The sequence below is a fragment of the Petaurus breviceps genome, unplaced genomic scaffold (genome assembly GCF_028583685.1).
Source record: "Petaurus breviceps papuanus isolate PSGF00001 unplaced genomic scaffold, PetGlider_PUasm1.0 90702, whole genome shotgun sequence".
In the NCBI taxonomy this organism is placed as follows: Eukaryota; Metazoa; Chordata; class Mammalia; order Diprotodontia; family Petauridae; genus Petaurus; species Petaurus breviceps.
The window spans coordinates 2,338,915-2,356,080 of NW_027187317.1; the positions used below are offsets into that span (position 1 = coordinate 2,338,915).

Consider the following 17,166-nt stretch of genomic DNA (forward strand, 5'->3'; position numbering starts at 1 on the left):
TCTGGGAGCCTTTCTGTTGGTTCAGAAGCCCTGAAGAAGGATTTTCTTGTTGTATGTTTACAGAAATCCTGGGAGAGGGCTTTGCTAATGTGTTCAGGGGTTCTAGGGCTGTTCTACAGACAGAGGATAAATTCATGAAGGGACTGGCAATGTATCTTATGGCCTTGCTAAGCCTTGTCTCTCCAGGAACTAAGATTGCTGAGAACTTGCCTCGTGTCAAGATGAAGAAAAGACCTCCATTTGGGTATTAAGTGCTGTGTTTAAACTTGATGTAACTCTGGGGTAGATTCAATTGTGATCCAGGGGTGGGGAACTTTTGACCTTTTTGTGTTCTATGGTTGAGCAAATGAATGTATTTTACTTATGTTTGGAAACTAATCTCCATTTGAGCAGAGGGGCTTTGTGGTGGACTTAATTAAGGTATAGCCTAGGGGTGGAGAAGTATTTGGAACAGAGACTTTGTAATTGATTGAATGATTGGAAAGTCCTGGGGTGGGGTAGGCCTTGGAGATTATTTAATCACATTTAGTAAATGCTGTATTTTGAATGATGTCATGTTTTGATCTTCTCTGTTCTTGGTTTGTCACTAAATAAAATAGAGAGCACCTATGCTGGTATTTTGAACCTGGGAAGTTGCCTTTGCTTGATATTACATTACACCTTCTCACAGTCTTCAAAAGCAGTCCATTCTGTGTTGGTAGTACATAATTTTTAAATATTCAGTGAACATGTTGATATGGATACTCAGGTTGGAGGTTGCCCTAGATAATTTCTAATAATTTATTCCTTTTAGCTCTTAAACATGATTCTGTCATCTTACTTGCACCCCATGAGCATTTTGTTAAGTATTACTAAATGTTAATGGTTAAAGAATACTGTAATAGATTCCTATAATACCCATTATAGAAAAACTGCGAAAAGAACTTTTTGTCTGCCTGGCCATTGGTTTTTATTTCTGAAGGACATTACTGAGTCCCAGGGTAGTCTTTAGACACAGGAAATAGCCTGGAAAAAGCAAAGTGGTAGGATTCCAACACCTTTCAACTGCTGATGTCAAGTGTTAATGAGCTGACTGCAAGGCAGTATCAGATGTTTCTCAGCTGTAGTCAGGAGACTGTAGAAATTATGTCACTGGGACTGAATAGAAATAAATACTTTGATACAGGCTATGCTCATCTTACAGATTGGTTGTGCTCTTAGAAACTCAGTTGTACTTTCCTGATCTGGAACTCTAGCTTTCCCATAGAAACAAATGTTATAAATGGTGGTTAAATTCCTAGGTTGTCTCCCAAAAGGTTAAGCTCATAATTTTCCCAAAATATTATTTAAACTGTACCTAACCAATATGTTTTTATATTTATTATTTTAAAAAACCTGTTATTTATGACATTCTTTTCTATGGGAAAATATGATCCAGGTTCTAGCCTTAACCCCCCCATGGGTATGAAGGAAGGCTGTAGAAAAGAGGGTAATAGGGTAAGTGTAATATTTGAATATAAAAATAACTTGATAACTCAGTAGTTTCATATCTATATAACAGAGGCATCTCTGAAGGTTATACTTCCATGGCATTTAGATTGGGGCATACAGTGGAGATAGGACTCTGTATTTGCTGTATAGGTCACTTGAAAATTGAGTCTATTCCTTTTTTCCTGCTATCTCTTCCTCCTAGAAAGTGATCTTTCCATTTAGAAAGTGCTCTCCATTTCTCTTAAAAGTATCAAATACTTTAAACCCTAGACCAAGTCACTTCAACAAAGCTTTCCTATACAATTCCAGTTCATTAGAACCTCAGTTCTCTAAATTCTTTATATTTGCCAGGTCTACTACAGGAATCAACTGCCTTTTTCTAATGAGGAGCTATTCCTGATTTCCTTGAAATGGTATGATAGGACCTGGGAGTATACTTGGAGAAGATTGGAAAAGAGTGAAGTAGTGAAAAGAAGTTGTGACCGCAAAGTTTATTCATATGTTAAGAGAATATTAACCTAAATGGTCTCTAAGGTCCTGGCTAACTCTAGCATTCTTTTTATATGTTGATATCTATAGAAGATTGCCTATTAATATAGGGTAATAGATATTGTACTTAAATCTTAATTTTTTTTCCCCACTCCTTCCATCTATAACTCTTAATGAAACCTGGCTTCCCTTTGATGACACAGCCTCTCTGGCCACCCTTCCCAGTCCTGGCTTCACCTTTCTTCTCATTCTCTTCAGCTCACTGTTTGAGGCTGAAGAGTTGGAATACTCCTTGCTCCCCATTGCCACTTCCAGATTCTCCCCCTTCCTTTATCACTTAGTAACCTCTGTTCCTTTGAGGTTTGTGCTATTTATAGCTATCACCCAACCAAAATCCTGGTAGCTGTTGTCTGTAGGACTCCTCTCCTTTCTCCGTGTTCCCCCCGCCCCCAGCTACATCACTCCCCTTCTGTCCTCAGTGAGTTCAGTACCTGGCTTACAATTTTTCTCTTCTCCACAACTCCTGCCCTCATATTAGGGGACTTCAGCATGCATATCGATTCTCCCTCAAATACCCTAACCACTCAGTTCCTCAACCTACTCACCTCCCATGAGCTATTCTTCTACCCCACATAAAGATGATCATACCCTTGATCTTGCCATCATTCACAAACATATCATCTCCTTTTAGGAATTCTTTTTGCCTTTCCTTCTGCCTTCTCTTATATAGTTCTACTTTTCAGCTGCACCATGACCTCCAGTTCCTTGGCCCCTCTGTTTTCTCTCAGGCCATCTCCCCTGTACTAGCCACATCTCTTCTCTCCATCTTAATTCCTTGGTAAACCCAATTCAACTCTACACTGCCCTCCTCTCTTGAATTCCTCGCACCCTTATCATATCACCAATTGTACCTAGCCAAACCTCATCCTTAGGCTTGGAACACTCCCTCTGTTCATTGTCTTCCCTGTGCATGTGCTGCTGACCAGAGCAGGAAAAAATTATACAACTGGTCTTGTTGGGTCCACTACAAATTTATATTACACAATCTCAACTGAACTCTTACTGGCACTTGGCACTCCTGCTATATGTCCCTTATCAACTCATTATACCGTGCAGCACAGTGACTCTTCCAAACCTTTTTACCCTTCCTCAACTGTCCCATAGCTCACCCTTCCTTTATCCCCTCAGCTGGGAACCTTGCCTTATATTTTGCAGAAAAAATTGAAACCATTTACTGTGAACTCCCTGTCTGCCCTCTTCCTTATCTCCAGTAGCTCAGGTACCTTCTGCTACTTTGTGCCCTGTCTCATATGATACAGTGGTCTTATTCCTTACCAAGGCCAACTCTTCTACCTGCTCAAGCAATTCCATTCCATCCTGTCTTTTCCAAAAGATTGCCCTGTCATCCTCACTTTTTCACTTATTTTCAATCTCTTCCTATCTATTAGCTCATTTCCAACTGTCTATTATGGAGGGCCCCCTTGAACTTGTTTTCTTGTGTTATTCTGTTTTCTAGAAATGAAACCCGCCCCTCCCAAACTAACAAAGTATTTGTCTTTTGTGACTACACTCTATTAAACTTTCAGGGCTCTTAAAGTTGAGTCAGCTGCAAGCCTGGCTCCAGTCAGTCTGCCCAGACTGATAAACTGTTTGTATAGCCAGGACCCTTTCAGAGAAGCAGAGCATCATCCCTCCATAGTCTGATGTTCCCAAGCCCTCCTGCTCCCTCTCACTCCCCCTCCCCTACTGCTCCCTTCCTCCTTTCCACTCCCATTTGGGAGGGGATTGTCCTTCCCTCCTCCCATAAGACCTCCCTTTTTGTTGTACTCCATAAATGTCCTCTGTCAGTATTCTGAGCTCTTTGGTGTAAGTAGTTTCTACATGCATGTGCCTTTCTCTTGTAATCAATTAAGTTACTACCCTTGTCTTGTGGAGTCATGACTTTTGATTAACACTACAAACGTGTCCATTTCTCCCCTATGAAAACTCAATCCTATTCCCACTTTCATCTTGTATACAGTCGGTGTCTCCATTTTCTCTCCTCTCACTTTTTTCTTAATTCCTTACAGTCTGGTATCTGGTCTTATCACACCACCACCAAAACTGCTCTCTCCAAAGATATTAATGATTTCTCAGTTGATAAATCTAATGACCTTTCTTATCCTCATTCTTCTTGACCTCTCTGAAGGTTTTGAGCTGTTGATCATTCTTTCCTTCTTGATACTCTTTTCATCCTAGGTTTTTAGGACATTACTGTCTCCTGGTTTTCCTTCTACCTATCTGACTCCTACTCTGTTGTTTTTTTTTTTTTGTTAGGTCTTCCAGATCAAGCACTGTAACCGTAGGCGTCCATCAGGGTTCTGTGCTGGGCCCTCTTTTCTCCTTCTTGGTGATCTTTTCAGTTCCCATGGATTTAATTACCATCTCTGTGCTGAGGATTCTCCGATCTACCTATCATGTCCCATGCTCTCTGCTGACTTCCAGTCCTGCATCTCCAACTGCCTTTCAGACATTTTGAACGAGTATGTTGAGTAGACATCTTAAACTCAACGTATCCAAAACCAAATTCATTATCTTTACCCCAAAACTCTTCCCATTCCCACCTTCTCTGTTAACTACCATCCTCTCAGTCCCTCAGACCCACAGCATAGGAGTCATCCTGAATTCTTCACACCCCATACCCTCACCTGTATCCAAGCTGTAGCCAAGGTCTGTCAATTTCACCTTTGTAACATCTCTTCCTTATGCCCTCTTCTCTCCTCTAACACTTTCATCACTCTAATGCAGGTCCTCATCACCTCACACCTGGATTATTGCAATAGCCTCCTGGTGAGTCTGCCTGCCTTTAGTCCCTCCCTACTCCAGTCCATCCTGCAGTCAGCCACTAAAGTGATTTTTCTAAAACTCAGGTCTGATCATGTCCCCTCCCTACTCAATAAACTCTGGTGTCTAGGAAGTCTTTAGAATACTAGGCTATTATGACTGATTTAATCCTATATATTGTGTAACTCTTGCTCTATTACCATAATTAAACTATTTTTTAACCAGTATTATTTTTTTCTTTAAAGAAAACCTCTTATTGTCTCCAGAAGGAAATACAAAATTCACTTTATAACCTAGCCACCTAGAAGGGAAGAGAAGACTCTTCCAGTTTTGTTACACTTTATTCCCCCAAATGTACCCTTTGATCCAGTGACATTGGACTCTCCTGGCTGTTCCACGAACAAGACTCTTCCTTTTCATCTTTTGACTCTGGGTGTCCCCTATGCCTGGAACATTCTCTTATTTCTACTCTGACTGCTGACCTCCTTGGCTTCTTTTAAGTCCCAACTAAAATTCCACCATCTATAGAAAAGCTTTCCTAAGCCCCTCTTAATTCTAGTATCTTCCTTCAATTAATTATCTCCTATTTATCATGTATATCTCTTGCTTTATATAGATTTATTTGCTTGTTGTCTCTGTCTTCCCTTCCTTTCCCTCCCTCTCTCCCCCCAGCTCCTCCCTCCCAGTTAAAGTATAAGCTCCTTGAAGTCAGGTACTGTCTTGGTTTTTTGTATCTTTAGTGCTTAGCACAGTGCTTGCCACATAGTGGACATTTTAATAAATAAATTGATTGATTGTATTTATGATTCATTTTCTTCTTTCTTTGAACTCCTTTGGTTGTAGGCCTAGTGAGGGCATAAGATAAGTGAGGGTTAAAGATAATGCATAATTTAATAACTTTGGGGTCATTGTTTCAAATTGCTTTCCAGAGTGGCCTGGAGTAGTTCACAGCTTCCCCTAAAATTCATTAATGTACCCATTTTTCTGAAACTTGTCCAATATTTGTCATTTTCCTTTTTTTTTTTTTTTAAATAGCTGTGCCAATCTGATGGTCATGAAATAGAACCTGAATTGCTAGTTTTTAGTGATTTGGAGCCTTTCTTCATAGAGCTATTGATACCCTTGAATTACTTTTCTTGGAAAATTTCCTGTTCACATCTTTTGGTTATTTATCATTTGTGGAATGCTTTTTTTTTTTACACTTTGAATAAATTCTTTATCAGTCTTGGAAATAATCTTTTAACAGAGAAAACTCTTGCAAAGACATTGTTTCTAATTAACATTTTTCCCGTCTAATCTTAGGTATATTGGTTTTGTTTGTTAAAAAAAAAAAACTTTTAAATATTATGTAATAAATATTGTTCATTTTATCCTCTGTGATCTTCTCTATCTCTTGTTTGATCGTGAACTTTTCCTTTTGCCACATATCTAAAAGGTATTTATTCCTTGTTTCTAAAATTTGCGAAATGATCTTTGATATCCAAGTCATGTATCCATGTGAGGATTATCTTGGTATTTTATGAGGAATTGATTCAAACCTGACTTTTGTCTGATCATTGCTCAGTTCTCCCAGGAGTTTTAACAATTATTCACTGCTTCTCTCAGCTTTGGGTATTTTGAATACTGGGTTATTAAATTTATTTGGTCCTATATATTGTATAATTCTTGATCTATTGCAATGATTAAACTCTATTTTTTTAACCAGAATCAAATTTTTTTTTGGATGATTACTGCTTTGTTAGTATAGATTGAAGCCTAATATTAGTAGATAAACTCTCTTCCTTCTCATTTTAAAAAAATATCTCTAGATTTTTATCTTTTTTCCTTCCATATGAATTTTGTTGTTTTTTTTGTAGGCCTATAAATTATTCTTTTGGGAATTTGAGTGGTACAGTACTGAATAAGTAAATTAATTTAGGTAGTATTTCCATTTTTATTACATTGCTTTGACTTACTCATGAGCAATTTATCATTTTATTCACATCTTAATTTATTGTTATTTAAATGGTAAAGGAAAAGTTTATTTTTTTTTTTTACTTTGGAATATGGATTATATTGGTGAAAGAAGGATAAACAATGTAGTGCTTCCCCCTAAACTCTTTTGGTAATTGGCCATCATAATTTCTTTTTCAGAAAGTTGTATTTATTTGTGTTGAGCATTTAATTTCGATTATACAGGTTGCCTCATTTGTGAAAAAGTAGAAGGAATAAGTAGTAAGACCTGGTTTGTTTCTAAATCATGAGTATAAATTCTTATTGAACCCGAGTGGAAGACAACTGTTTTAGGTTATCATTTGTAAAAATGTTCAGATTTTCAATTCAGGTATCTAATATTTTTGTCAAGTACTAAATTGGCGTACTAATTTAGATTTTTATTGTTACCTTTATAATAATTTTGTCTGAATTATCACTTAGATATAATTAAATGCCAAAGAATAGTAGATTCCTATTACTTATGCTTACTGTTAAATGGATTTGAACTCGTAATGAGTCATGACTACTGCAAAAATATTAGGTAGAGTAAAAGCCTGGCATAGGATGATTAACATAAATTCTGTCCTTTTTGCCAGTTTTATAATAGGTTTGGTTCTATGCAAAAAATTGTTTAAAATTTTTAGATTCTGAATTTAGCTTCATGTCTTAATTCTTCGAACCTTTAAGAAATATTTATTTAATAAATGCATTTCATCTAAAGACTTTCATCTTTTGTTAATAGGTAAATCAACAAACTGGGAAGATGATGGTTGGGGAGCATGGGAAGAAGCAGAAACACAAGAACCTGTAAGTCTGTATTCATATCTGTGTTTTCTGTTAATATGTTATTTGAACTGGGCAGTCACATGATATTAATAATTGTATCTGACGTAGCACTTCAGAGTTTCAGAATGCAGTGCAGATTGCTCTGAAACATGTAATCTTATAGAGATGCCTGAATTTATGAATATAGAAAAAATTGTAAGAAATAAAAGCGTTGTAAGAAATGATGACTGTGAAGATTAATAGAATAAGGAAAGAATTTTATACAATGGTAATACATAATAAAGCAGAACTAAAATAATGTAAACAAAAACAACACTAAAAGGCAGCTGAACTAAGATTAAGTATGATGACAAATTTTGGTACTGGAGAAAAATTTATGAAGTACTTCAAACCTCTTGGTAGAGGGAGGCAGGGGTACACAATGTTTCTAGGTGGTGCCGATGGATAGAGTGCTGGGCAGGAATTGTGAAGTCTTGAATACAAATCTTGCCTCAGACACTTAATAAACTGTCTGACCCTGGGCAAGTCACTGCACCTATGTTTGCCTTAGTTATAGCACCTTCCTTCCTGGGGCCGTGGGGAGGATCAAATAAGATAATGTTGGTAAAGCACTAGCTTGTACTTGGACCTAACCTGTTAAAGGCTATGCATATTTCAATAAATATCTGAAGTGGGACATTGCATCTCAGTGAAAGGTATGAGGGACATTTAGGAAGAATTGGAGGAAAAGCTGTATCTGCAACCATTGTATGGTGTGCATTTAATGAGAAGTGGTTTAAGGGTCTGTATTCAGGGAGGAGGGCATTTCTTGAATTATGCATATGTAGCAGGCTTATTCCAGTTGCTGTAGCATGAACAATGTATGTAAAGTACTTAGGTCAGCCCATTCCCTATAGTTTTAGCAGAAGTATGCAATAAATTACTCAGGTGAATGCAATTACTTCACTCTGAGATTTTGGAGGGCCACAATAGGAAGGAAACTTAAGAAGCAATCTCAAGAAAGATAGGTGCTCATAAGGACAGCTGAGAATAAAAAAAAATAATTTGATTTGAGTGATAAATTGATAAAAAAAATGATAATTAACCTTGTCGAGAATTTTTTCTATACAGTGGTGGGAATGGAAGCCAGATTTTAAAGAAATGAAGAATAAGCAATGAGAAGTAGAGGCATTGGGTATAGATTATACTTTTTAGTCATTTGACTGAGATGGGAGAAGCAAGGGTAATAGTTTGAGAGAATGAAAGTTCAAGCTTTTTTTCTTTCTTTTTATTTTTTATTTTATTTTTTTGCCTTTTGGAGGGCAATCAGGGTTAAGTAACTTGCCCAAGATTACTCAGCTAGTTTTCTTGTGTGGGTGTTAAGTGTCTGAGGCCATAACCAAACTTGGGTCCTCCAGACTCCGGGGCCAGTGCTTTACTCACTGCGCCACCTAGCCACCCTCTTTTTATTTTTTTTAAAGAAAGCATTGTAGAGACCTTAGGAAGGGTCCAGTTAAGGAGAATGCAAAGATTTATAAGAGAAGATCCTTGGTGGAGCCAAGGTCCAAGAGTGATGGAAAGGATAAGATACTAAAAAGGAAAGACTACTTTTCTGTAATTGGAGGAAGGAAAAAGAAAAGAGGTGAGAACACTGAAAGGAATACAAAAATGGAAATACCATCAGTTTATGGTTCTAAGAGGAAGGGTAATTATGTTGCATTATCTCCACTTTTTTCTTTTTGTTAATACTTATGAAACTTTTTTTCAAAAATGGTAATGACATTTTTATTTCTGTAATTAGAATTAAGCCACTTAGGTTACAGTGGATATTCTGACATCCACTTTATTATATTGGAATTTATTGACACTACTGTGTTAGAGAAATAAGGATGACAGGATCTACAATGTAATTTGTGATTGACAAGTACAATTTTATTAAAATGATAATTGCTCAAAGTTTTCAAAAACCAGACTTTATATCATTAGCTACCTAATATTAAAAATTTAAAGAAATGTTTTTGTTTTAAAATTTCAATTGATTAAATTAAAAAAAAAACTTAACTGTTCTTAAAATGATATTTTGCCATCCTGTATGCCTGTATGTAGTAATTGACAGTCTTGCCATCTGCTGAACTGTCAAACAATAGAAGTAAATACATGACAAACCGGACTTAAAATCCAAAGAAAAAGTAAAATTTTCATGTAGTAGATTCAGTGAATTTGAGATTTTCATTTATTTGAACTACAGCAATACCTTGATGTTTACTTAGATTTAGAAGCCCTATTTTTTAAAAAGAGGAATTCTAGAACTTTGAATCACATAGATTTGTATTTAGACTTTCCCCCTAAACTGTTAACACAGGAGTTAAATTTATGGGAAGTTAATTTTGTTTCAATGGTAACTAATGGGGAATACTAAGTGGACTTGCATTTGTGAATCTCCCGTGTAACATGTTAAGATTTTTTTTTTAATTACCTTAGTCACCACTAGGAAATATACTGTCCTAAATTTTACCTGTCTTCCTACATTAATGGTGTATAATTTCAGACCAGTTTATATTCTCATGATACAGAATAAAATGACTAGATGTTTGTGTAGTTTATAAACAAAATAACATGGATCAAAACTGTAAGGATTTATTGATCCATTAAGTTTAATTTTGTAAGAATAGTTCACAGTATTGCCTTCTATGGAAATGTTTATAGGTAATCTAAAATAAAGCATTTCTTTTTTTTTTCAAATACTTTATTAACTTCTGATTTACATCATTCATTTCCGCCAGATTTTGAGTTACAAATTTTCTCCCCATTTTTCCCTTACCCACCACCCCAAAATAGCAGTCCCACAGGATATCCCTTCCTCTAATCTGCTCTCTCCCATATTTTCTCCCATACCCCTTTTGATTTTTCCAGTGGATCTCTATGCCCCAGTGCCTGTATATCTTATTTCCCAATTACATGTAAAATAGTATTAATAATAGGGTGTGTGTGTGTGTGTGTGTGTGTATATATATATATATATATATATATATATATATATATATGTTTGAGTATTTTATTTTAAAACTTTGAATTCCAGGTTCATTCCCTTCCTCCCTTGTCTCCCACCCTTACTGGGAAAATAAGCAATTCAGTGTAAGTTGGACATGTGTGGCTAATGCAAAACAATAACGTAGTAGATATATTTTAAAAGACTGACTATATTTCCCTCCCTCCTGTCCCACCACCCACTTGTTCTATTCTCTACTTTCCTCCCCCCCCCCCCCCCTAGCCTGCCCTCCCTTCCATCATCCCCCCTCTCATCCCCTTCCCCCTACTCTCCTGTAGGGTGAGATACCCTATTTAGTGTGTAAAATATAACATTTCTATAAAACCTAGTGTGCTGCGTAATGAATATTTTACCCACACTGGTGCCTATTGTCCATCTAAGTTGTTGTATTTGTGTGCATGTTTGATGTTTTATTAGGTCTCTAATCTCTTTAGAATGGAAATTACCTCCCCTGGTGGAGATTGTGGCCCTTATATGCTTTTTTATCTAGTAAAGTTTCTGTCTGTTTTCCTAAAGATCATTTACCCAGTAACCTTGTTGGACACCTTTAACTATTCTTTTTAAAAAACCAAAAACATATGAAATCATGCAAAACATTTCCATATTAGCCATGTTGCAAAAGGAAAAAAAGCAAGAAAAACAATGAAAGTGAAAGAAAGCATGCTTTGATCTGCACTCAGAGCTAATCAGTTCTTTCTCTGGAGGTGGACAGCGTTTTTCATCATGGGTCCTTTGCAGTTGTCTTAGATCATTGCCTTGATCAGAGTAGATAAGCCTTTCATAGTGGATCATCTTTATGATATTGCTATTTCTGTGTGCAGTATTCACCTAGTTCTGTTCACTTCATTTTGCATCAGTTTATATATGTCTTCCTAGGTTTTTCTGCAGTCATCTACTTCATCATTTCTGATAGTACAATAGTATTCTATCACAATCGTATGCCTGAACTTGCTCAGCCATTCCCTAGTTGATGGACATCCCCTCACTTTCCAGTTCTTTGCAACCACAAAAAGAGTTGCTGTAAATATTTTTGTACATATGGGTCCTTTTCCTCCTTAGGTCTTTCCATATTTTGTAGATAGTACTTGATATATTTTGGTTAGATCAGGCCTCTTTACCCAAGTGGCAAAATGAAGGACATGTAAATTTGAAATAGAGTGGATAATGAGTATCCTTGAGTTCTGGCTTTAACTCCAAAGGAATTCTGTGCACTCCTATGTTTAACTTTTTTTGATCTTCTTCTCATATTTGGTGTCTTCAGAAATAGGTAGGCAGGTTCAGAATCCTATTGGTCATTGAATAGATAACAAAATGAAGTTATTTAACCCTAATGTATACATGTATAATGAAAGTGTATACACACACACACACACACATAAAACAAATATACGGAAGCATTTAGTTTCCATAGACATAGCCCCTCTTGTCTTCCTATGGAAATGATCTGTTCGGCAGGACAGTATATAGTGATTTGTGTAGTTTTCTGGTATCCACCAATTCTGAAAAGTACTGACCTCACATGAGTGTTGTCTTATTTGGCCTTGAGTGACCAGAAAGTCACATCAACATAGCCAGAAGCTACCAGGAAGCTGAACTGACCTCAAGTTGACCGACAGCTTGAGCCCTGACTCAGCCCTTTTAGGACCTGACCCATGTTGTAGGAGATGCCTAGGCAAATGTGTTTTAAAAAAAAACATCATAAGAACTTCATAGCTTATATGTAGTATATTATTTATTAGTTATTACCTTAATACTTCACCTCATTGGTATAATGGATTCAGGGACCTGAGTTCAAATGCTGCCCTAGAAACTAGTTGTGTGACCTTGCTCATGTCACTTAACCTCTCTCTCTTCCAGTTTCCTCATCTCTAAAGTAAGGATAATAGTATCTGTTTCAGGATTGTTGTGAGGATCAAATGAGATTGCTAATATTAAACCATTATATAAATCTTAACTGCTGCTACTATTATTATTCTTCAAAAAGGTGTGAATACTCCTACCCATTCAGATCATAATTCATCTATGATTTGGTAGATAATCTTCAAGAGTTACTTAAACTGAAAAATCCATCATCCTGTGTCCAACTTTGTGATGAAAATCTTTGAACTTTTTAATGTTGGCCTCCTTTCAATGTTCTCATCTCTCTTCTTTTTCCTTCCCTCAATTACAGAGAAGTAGTCTTTCCTTTTTAGTATCTTATCCTTTCCGTCACTCTTGGACCTTGGCTCCACCAGGATCTTCTCTTATAATTCAATAATTCAAGTTCATTGCAGGGCTGAACTTGAATTGAAGCCTTATAGTTTTGTAGGACTGACCAGACCTTATCTTCTTTTGGCATAGTCTTTGTGAACTCAAGGTCATCTTTATATCACTATAAACAGATAAAAGATTTTAGTAGAGGATTTGCTCCCTGTTAAATCTGCATTTTTATAGCTTTTAGAAAACCAAGAAAATGCTAGCCTATTCGTGGTACTACTGCCAAGCCAAATTTCTTTATGCATAGATCAGGTCGAATCATTCCTCTCTTCAAACATCTTCAGTGGTTCTGAATCCAAAAGGAATTTCAGACTCTGAGACTCATTATAAAAACTGATTATAGGGGAGATATTTCCCATAGCCTACTGAGTCCAGTTGAAACTTCCTTATCTGGCATTCAAGGCCTTGCAGAATCTGTCACTACTCTGTTTTCCAACTTACCTCATGCTATTTCTTGCCACATCTCCAGGGTACAGTCACATTGAATTACTTTGCTCCAATACACTTTGTACCTTTTTGACACCCTGTCATTATTTCCTATTCATGGCTTGTCAACTCTTGCATTCTTTGCCTGTTAAATGCCTCAGGACTTAAGGAATATTTATATTTATATCTTTGTTGATGTAAATCCTTTCTTCACTGAGATAACAGTCCATCTATAACTTGACTAAAAATATTAATCACCTTGTAGCCAGCCTGGTGATAAACCTCTTCAGACTTTGGCTTATCCTTGGACAACAGACTTGTAGTTCATACTTAATGACATAAAGTCCATACTTGTAGGCTTTCCAGGGTTATAGAACCTGGTGGATTTTGTGCTCCTCTGGTTCACCTAATATTCTAGAACCCAAGGGCACTTCCATACCATAATGAGATGTTAGGGGAAGTATAGTTAAAGAAGAATCCAGTTCCTCTGTGAAGACTTCCTTTGTTAGCTACTTTTTTTCATTGACCTCATATAGAACTTAATTTTGTACTTTTATTAAATAATATTATTTTGTATTAATTAATTTTTATATGAATTATAGCTCCTCATTAGACTCTAAGGTCCCTAAGTCCAGGTACTAAATTCTCCTAAGACATTGTTTTATGCATAGGTACTTTAAGGAATTTTTAAATCAAATTAAAATTTGGGCCTAAATTTGTTGCCTTCTTATTATTGCCTCTACATTTTTTTTTCATCTGACTACCAATAGGACACACACAGAAGTATTGTCTTCTTTTTTTTTTTTTTTTTAAGGGGGAAGGCCCGGCAATTGGGGTTAAGTGACTTGCCCAAGGTCACATGGCTAGTAAGTGTTAAGTGTCTAAGGTCATATTTGAATTCAGGTCCTTCTGACTCCAGGGCCAGTGCTCTCTATTCACTGTGCCACCTAGCCACCCAGAGATTTTTTGCTCCAAGTATTGTTATTCTAATAGGATTTTTCTTGCTTGGAATCATCAACAAATCTTTTGTCTGTTGGTCATTCAGCAAGAATTTGTTAAACTCACCTGCCGGGTACCAAGTACTATTCCCTCATTTTTGTGGAATAGGGGTGTAGTCTATGATTCTGAATTTGTTTCTTTGTAAAACCTTCTTAGCAACATATGTCAGAGATACCCTTAACTATTTTGGATGCTGTTGGGGTAGTGAAACATTCATTTGCTTTACTAATTTATGGGATTTTTGCTACCAGTATGTTAGTTGTATTTTGAGATTGTGCCAGAGCTTGGTGTCAGCTTAATTTAAAGTTCTAGACTAAGCAAATTTTCAGGCAAAGTTGTGCTAGTCGTTTTAATTAAAAGATAATGTGTCCCTGATCTGAACCTACCTCAGATTTCAGTAATCTAACTTTCTTGTCTTCCCTTTCTGTTTGTATCCCCAGTGCTTAGCCAGGTGTTTCACACATAGTAAGTTAATGCTATTTTAATTTCATTTAAGTATTCACTTATACTTGAATTGATAAATATTTACCACATAAATCATTGTACTGAATATTAAGTAGCAAGACAAGATCATTAACAACAGATAACAAACTACAGTAAGCTAACAAATTTAGCTTACTGTACTATAGCTGTTTTTGAACCTATGAGAAGAATGAATAATAGGTTATGCAAATAATCAAATGTGTTATTTAAGTAGAAAAATTGAAGAATTCAACTAATAATTAATAAGTATTATATATTTAGTTTTCACTTTATAATATATCATATATTATATTGATATAAAAAACACTGAATTTGAAGTCAGAAAACTTAGTTTCAAGTCTTGTCACTGATATTTTACTAATACCTTTGTGACCCTGGGCAAGTGACTTAATTTCACAGTAAATCAATTACACACAGAAGAAAGTTTCTTGATTGGTTGACTTAACAAACATTTATTAGGCACCTACTATGTGTTGGGCACTGGAGACACAAATACAAAGAATGGAGCAGTCTCTTCTCTCAAGGAGTTTGTGTTCTAATTGGGGGGATCATAAATAGATAAATACAGAAAAATATGAAGATAAATACATGGTGAGGAAGAAGGGCATTAGTAGCTGAGGAGATTAAGAAAGCCTTCATGTAGAAAGGTTGTGCTTGAAGTATGTCTTAAAGAAAGAGAAGATTCTCTGAGAGGAAGATGAGTGAGAGGACATTTCAGGAATCAAGGATGGTTACTGCCAATATCACAGGAATGAGGAGTGCTGTGTGTGAGGAGCAGAGAGAAGACCAATTTGGCTGTATTCCAGAGTAAAGAAGGGAGAGTAATGTTCATTGATACTAGGAAGATATAACTGGGCCAGGTTTGAAGGGCTTTAAAAGCTAAGCAGGGGAATTCATATTTTACCTTAGAGATATTCACTAGACTTTTTTTTTAGTGGGAAAATTACATGATCAGACATGCAAATTAGAGGAATTATTTTGGCAGTTGTGGGGAGGATAGACTGGAGTGGAGAGGAACTTGAGGCAAGGAGGACACTTAGGAGGTGGTGGTTGTACTATAGAAGAGATGAGAGCCTGGATTAGAGTGGTGGCTGTATGAGTACAGTGTAGTACGAGGGTTATATTGAGAGAGATCATATTGATATAGAAATGCCAGCTAATTTAATTTATGAGATGAAGATAGTGAGGAGTCAAGGATGATGCAGAGTTTATGAACCTGAGGGACTTTGTCCTAGCTTCAGTTTTCATTTCTGTAAAATGAGGATAGTAATACTTTTGCTACCTACTTCACAGGGCTCTTTGGGAAGACCAGATGCCTAATGTATGCGAAGCATTTTTGCAAACTGTACAGTGTTAAACAAATGTTAATTGCTAGTAGGAAGATTTGCTATCCCTTGGTCCCTTTGTCACTCCCTTCCCCTGTCTGCTTCAGTCTGTCTTGAATGAGATCAGAACCAAGGACTCTATTTCTTCCAATGAGATACAGGATCACTAGACCTTACCATCTGGCCTGCTTCTATATTCTGCAATCTTCTACCACTTTCATCTGACTACAGTATTATTTTATATTATTTTTGGAAATTGTATACTACTTTAAATGCATTATCCTTTATTATGGGTTAAATAGACCTTCTGGGCTGGACTGCAAAATTAAGAGCTATTATTCTTAGCAATGGAGATGGCAGTGTGGTATAGTGGGGAAAATATTGTGCTTGCAGTCAGGAGGACCTGAGTTCAAATTCTACCTTAGACATTTACTAGCTGTTTGACTCTGGGCAAGTCAGCTTACCAGAGCCTCTGTTTCCTGCTGCAAAATGAGGAAGTTGGATTCACTGACTTATAAAGTCCCTTCCAGTTTTAAATCTATAATCCTAAAAACTGTTTGAAGGTTTAGGAACAAAATTTGTCCTATGTATAGCTGAAGTAGGCTACTGCCTAAATAGAATTGAGGGATACTTTGAAGTCTTTAGAATATTTCCCCAGCCAACTAGTCTCATGGTCTAAAGTGCCCTTTGGATTAAGGCACTTTGATATTAAACTATAAATGTAGTATAAGGTTAGGTAACATGCTAGTAGTACAGATAATTCTCACTCCACATATAGAATCCATCTCTAGAGCTTGTTGTAGAAAGAAAACTTTCACAGTACCTCTTATGTGTGTGTATGTGTATACATAAATAAGCATGCTATATATTATATACACAGACATATACACATATTGTATTGTGTATATATGTAGTTGCATATATACATCTACATATGTATATGTCTGTACACATATATATGTCCCCTTCTCTCCCTTCACATAACCACCATCCTTGTATTAGCCCTCAACCACTCTTGCTTGAACTGTTGGAGTAGCCCTCTATTTGGTCTTCCTCCTCCTCTCTCCCTACTCCAATCTTTTCCATGCAGTTGCTAAAGTTTTTCCT

The 17,166-nt window shown here is 36.4% G+C and overlaps 1 protein-coding gene across 1 annotated transcript in view; it reads left to right on the forward strand.

The window, feature by feature from the left end:
- Positions 1-17,166, forward strand: part of RAB3GAP2 (RAB3 GTPase activating non-catalytic protein subunit 2) — a 130,205-nt gene that overhangs the window by 16,832 nt on the left and 96,207 nt on the right. The window contains exon 2 of the mRNA XM_069066007.1: positions 7,499-7,563. Coding sequence (XP_068922108.1) covers positions 7,499-7,563 — 65 coding nt within the window. The remainder of the gene's footprint in view (positions 1-7,498; positions 7,564-17,166) is intronic.